A 6,000-nucleotide genomic window follows, 5' to 3' on the forward strand; every position below is an offset into this window, starting at 1 on the left:
TTTCAATCAACTCATGGAGCTAACGTTAGCGACCCAGCTAGCTACAGGTGATCAAATCTGTAGCGGCTATAGTTGTCATTTCAGCCAGCAAAGTTGAGGGTTGCCAATAAGAAGCCTGCTTTGCTCTACCTCTGTAGGAAATCAAGGACCCATTGTTTCAAAAAATGACTTCAAGTGCTATATCTGCAACCGTTATTATTATAAGCTGCTTGATGCACCGTGGGTAGACAGAAGGCTTGAAAGACGTAGCAACAGTAACAGAGAGAGGGAAAGGTTTATATCGAACTGTGGATTCATTCTTTAATCATGTTTTATGAACACGACTTGAATATCAAATCATAATGTTGGATTTCAGCTTAAAACTTCCATATCAACACTGACCTTCAAGATCCTTATCAGTCAAACCCTTCACAAAAATAATTCCTATCTTTTCTTTAAATAATTGCAGCTAATTGTATTTGTAGTGTTCGTTTCGGCCAGACAACCTCACAGGGCTTCAGCTAAGTAACAGTGAGGAGATATTTGTTGGTTTTAATGCAGAAGTTAAGGTCAAAACGCTGCTTCATAAGCTTGTTAACAAGCTTAAAACCCCCTCATCTGATTACCCAAAGACAGTGGCAACCGCAGCACAGCAGTGCTTCTGATAATCCTCAGGTTCCTCATTTCTGAGCAGAATGAGCCGCTGACAAAGCTTGACCGTTGTTTTCTTGTTGGTAGTCTATCTGACCATCCATCAGACGACTATAAAAAAGGAATTTTGCGACTTGTTTATGTCCTTCAAATCTAATTGGACCTTGCTGTAGCTCCCGAGGCATCCCATTGGTAGGCAATAAACAACAGAGGGAATGGGCAATTACTTCATATCGCTTCATATGGTAATAGTTATTGGCGCGCTGAGTCCTCCCCTCACCATAGTTATTACCAACAGCCACAAAATACAATTTGTGGTCTGTGCACGATTTAGAAAAAGGGGCAGTGACCTGGGATATGAGGAGATGATTAAGTATGCCATTAAAGGCAAGGCAAGGCAAGGCAAGTTTATTTGTATAGCACATTTCAACAACAAGTTAATTCAAAGTGCTTCACATGAAACCATTAAAAGCATAAAGGCAAAAGTAATGGAGATTTAAAACATACATTGAAACAATAATTGATGTCTCCCTGAGACATTACGCTGCACGCAATCAACCATACACTGCCGCAATTCTGCAATTACTCGCACACAAACCACGTCTGGAAAAGATCTCTGCCGATCTGCGTTTTATAGTGTACGCCTTGCACGAACTCGGTCCCGGAGGAAATGGCGATATCTTGTGCAGTCCTTTTAAAACCATGAAAAGCATCAAAACATAAGGCAAAATAAAAGGAGATTTAACAGCAATTAAGAACAGTGTAAGAAATAAAATACAGTAGTAAAATGCAGAAATGCAGGAAATTGATTAATATATTCATTGAATGTGGTTCAATTAAAGGCAGCAGCAAACAGAAAGGTCTTCAATCTTGATTTAAATGAGCTGAGGGTCTCAGCAGACCTGCAGCTTTCTGGGACTTTGTTCCAGATATGTGGAGCAGAAAAACTGAACGCTGCTTCTCCATGTTTAGTTCTGACTCTGGGAACAGAAAGTAGACCGGTCCCAGACGACCTGAGGGGTCGGGATGGTTCATAAGGTAGCAGCAGATCAGAGATGCATTTTGGCCCTAAACCATTCAGTGCTTTGTAAACCAACAGCAGGATTTTAAAGTCAATTCTTTGTTGGACAGGAAGCCAGTGCAAAGACCTCAGAACTGGAGTGATGTGGTCCACCCTCCTGGTCTTAGTGAGGACTCGAGCTGCAGCGTTCTGAATCAGCTGCAGCTTTCTGACGGACTTTTTACAGAGACCTGTAAACACACCGTTACAGTAGTCCAGTCTGCTGAAGATAAATGCGTGGACAAGTTTTTCCAAATCCTGTTGAGACATAAGTCCTCTAATCCTTCATATATTCTTCAGGTGATAGTAGGCTTATTTTGTAATTGTCTTGATATGGCTGTTCAGGTTGAGGTCTGAATCCATAACTACACCTAGATTTCTGGCTTGGTTTGTGGGTTTTAACATCAGTGACTGAAGCTGAGCGGTGATTTTCAATTGTTCGTCATTGGTACCAAGAACAAGACAAATCATGGAGGGATTGTGACAGCCAGAGAACGTTTCCAGCCTGCGTGCACTCCTGGGTACACAGTGCCGCTGTCAAAGAAAAATTACGTAACTGCAACTGATTCCTATTTCAGTTTCAGGCTTGGATTGTGTGGAAAGAGACATGTGCCTGTCGAGAATTGTATATTTGAATTTGTCAAGCTCACATTGAACAGCTGGATTTGTTGAAATTATGAATTCAGCTATTTGTTTTGTGAAGTTCAATTTGGAATCCAGTGTAACACCCTGGCTTGTGATTGAATCATTACAGCATGCATTAAATTAGTTTAGACTCACAGGTCCAAGACGCCTTTATTGCCTTTGTATTCCTATTTTAACTGGAAAGGTAGGTAACTCTGCCAGTTTTGCACTTTGTTCATTGCTTGTTCCTCTCTTCAGCTCAGAATCGACTGTTACTCTCTCCACTTGTGAAAGACCTACAAAGTGTGTCCAAGCTACTTGGACTCAACTGTGCTGCAAATGGAGTCAGTTTTGAAAATCATTTATGAAGATGTTATGATGTTCACCAACATAAAAAAATACAACACCTTTGACTGTGTATATCAAGCCTGAGAGGAAGAAGATGCACTTCAGCCATGGCTCAGGGGGGGGGGAAGTAAATTACCAATTACACTTTACCAACAAAACAAAACTCTACAAATTCATTGTTTTAAAATCCACCCACTCAACATTGGCATGAGATGAACTGACATAATGAATATGCAGTTTGAGCTTGGATGATTTATATGTGTAATATATGAAACTTTAGTTGGTAGCCTAGATAAGTCTTTATTTTTCCTTCAGTCCTTAAAGAGTTTTGCAGACACAGTGTGTTTCTGTCCAACAGTGAAATCATGTGGGGTTGCCTTGTCTCGATATAAAGCTAAGCGACTGAGAGGATGCATTGTACGTTCTGAGAGGCAATGCCTGCTGGCTGGATGGCCAGATGCCGAGCATAACTCAAAGTGACAGAGTGACCGTCAAATAGCTGCCGATGCTTGGCCGTTAAAACAAGATCCTGCAGAAACAGTCTATCGCATAGTTTTGGGGCTGTGAAATGCTGTGAAACCTCCTTAACTACCGACTGTTGAGCAAACCTTCAAGCAGACTGTCAGGGCACTTTTTCTGGACCATTTGAACATTACAATCTGTTAGAAAATATATGGAGAAAGTAAGCATTTTCCTATTTCTTCTCTTTATATGTTTGAATGCAGGGTTTTTACAGCTTTCACAGGGGTGGATTGTGATGAAAGGGGTATTTAGATATATGTGACCTCATGACCAGCATGAAATGCAACAACACAAGCAGAACCCGCATCCTCCTACAATCCCCATCCTTCACTGCCCTCCCTTCAGCTTGAGCTATGGCAGCATTCACACAGACGATAAAGTCACAATTTCCCAGGAGAACAGTAAGCTAGTGAATAGAAATTTACTTTACTGATAGATTAAAAATCAATCAGTAACACCATGCTGAGGAGGAGTAACATGCTGATTTCTTCTTATTTGCCTTTAGGATGAGACGTTTTGGCTTTTACAGTAACCAGGTCAAAACACGTCCCTCATCACCGTCAAGTGAATAGGTTGGAGGTTTAAGCAGTCAGTGAGTCATTGCTACTGAAGCCGATCAACCCTCCGCACATGCATCAAGACCTGTTTGTGTTGTAAGTTGAAACAGCATTTATGTGGCATTCTCGTATAACACTACCGACATTGAAGTATGAAGAGAATTGCGAGAAAATATTATTTATGATCCCCCTCAGCCTCAACATCCTGAAAGTGAGCTCTGTGCGGTACAAAAAATACACTAAATTCAAGAAAAGGTTTTTCTTTTTTTCATTAGACCTGCAAAATAGTCACGAGAACCAATCCAACATTTTATTTTTGTTAGCCATGTTGTTTACAAGACATACAACTTTGAACCGTATGCGTAGAAAGAAATCTATCAGAAAATAATCGTTTTTTGCTGAAGGAACTGTTGTAAAATAATTTTGCATGCAACTGAAAAAAGAATGTATCCATTCACAGAAAAATAATTGGCAGATTAAACACCATTGATATGTTTTGTTGATATTATATAAATAATCACATGAGTCCATTTAAAACCCCATATATTAGGAATTGAGTGAATATTATTTAATGCATGGAACTATGATGTTTGAGAAAGTCAACATGTCTTTGCTTCTTTAAATGTATGAAACACTAATGTCTATATAAATTACAATGAATTATAGATTTGAAATATCTCATGCACTGTATTCAGGTCAGCCTTTTCAATATGTATGAATAATGCCTTGAACATCAGTTGTGATTGTGTGGATTTCCCACAGAGGAATACAATGTAAGTAAGACATAAGTAAGTCATATGTAACTGATTTTAAATGTTGCTGTTCCGCTGAGGCGACCAAACCTGCCCCTCAGACTAATGGCCATGTAATGAAATACAGGTCTGTCATTCCGTTATAGAGCCGTTACATTACACTCTCCTTCAAAACTCAGACATCTTGTTAAATGTGATATGTTTCGGTGCGTCCAGTGAAATGAGCTGCTGCTGAGATACAGACTCCCTCTGAGTGGGATTCTACAGAACTGGACGTCAACATAAGTTTATGTGAAGTTTACAACAAGTCAATTATGTGTTAGGGGTTTTGCGATCCAATAGGCCATTAAAGTAACAGCCTATTAAAGTCTAATATAAACAGATATACCAAGTACTGCACTGTAAAACATCACTATTCTTCATTAGCTTATGACAAGCAGGGTCAGGGCTTTATCACCAACACTTTAACGGTGTTTCATGTGTAAACTCAAGCTGATTGTTCACTGTCTTATCAAAGAAATGAGGCTACAGGCTGACAGAAAAATATGCATGAGTCATGCTTCAGGTCTACGGAAAATTCACCCCAGTGCATGCAGCCTGTGCACCTTTTGTATTCTGAAGGACAGTTTGGCACCGATCAAACCACACGAAAGTGCTCTACATTGCACGCGGTCCGGCTATATAGACACAATTTATAAAGTGATTGGCTTGCATTATTTTGCTTCGTTATAACGATGACTTCCTGACTGGTAAGTCGCAGATTTTGCTGTTAAGATGATCGAGCCGTATCCTACCGTTTAACTGATTGTAGACCACATCCTCCAGCCTCTCCAGCCGCTGGAGAATAGACTGCCTGTCCACCAAGTTGGAAACTTTGCTGTTCCTGGCTCGCAGCCTCTGGTCAGACATACGCCCTATCTGGATGAGCTCCTCGGATCGGTCTTGGATCCTGCAGTAGACCGAGAACAGGATAATTCCGACAAACACTAAAATGTTGACGGTCAGCAAAGTTTTGATTTTGCGTGCCACAGCCATGAAAGAGAATATTGTCTGGCTGACTCAGTCAAGCCCAGCAGCTGTCCATGTGCGGTGGCCTGCTTTGCCACCTTACTCTGTGTGGCAGAAGGAGGATTTTCCTCTCGGCGTAGGGAGAAGGTCAACTCGTGGAGACCCGAGGAGCTGACGGATCCGTTCAGCACCACGGACAGCTCACGAGGCTGCGCTCACTTCTCAAGGTGGGGAAGGTTGCCGCTGGCGGACACGGCGCTCGGCTCCAGCTGGGGAGCGATGTTTTTATGGGCTTCACTAGCCGAGGAACAGCTGCACGCGCTCTACTGTCGTTCGAGCTACATATTACGAGAAATGACGCGAGGAAAGCAGTCATCCTCTAGAACAGCCCGCGGCAGTTGCAAAACATCGCCAGTCCCGTAGCCCCAATATACCGGTCGCATCGACGCATCCTTCTGCCATCACCGCTTTGCTGTGGTATCTCCCTATGCAGGCGTTG

The 6,000-nt window shown here is 41.7% G+C and overlaps 1 protein-coding gene across 1 annotated transcript in view; it reads right to left on the minus strand.

The window, feature by feature from the left end:
• Nucleotides 1-5,528, minus strand: part of galnt9 (polypeptide N-acetylgalactosaminyltransferase 9) — a gene marked incomplete at both ends in the record, with an annotated part of 68,386 nt that extends 62,858 nt beyond the window's left edge. The window contains one exon of the mRNA XM_079269637.1: nucleotides 5,288-5,528. Coding sequence (XP_079125763.1) covers nucleotides 5,288-5,528 — 241 coding nt within the window. The remainder of the gene's footprint in view (nucleotides 1-5,287) is intronic.
• Between the last annotated feature and the right edge of the window lie 472 nt (nucleotides 5,529-6,000).

The sequence above is a fragment of the Melanostigma gelatinosum genome (genome assembly GCF_949748355.1).
Source record: "Melanostigma gelatinosum genome assembly, chromosome: 6".
Taxonomy (NCBI): domain Eukaryota; kingdom Metazoa; phylum Chordata; class Actinopteri; order Perciformes; family Zoarcidae; genus Melanostigma; species Melanostigma gelatinosum.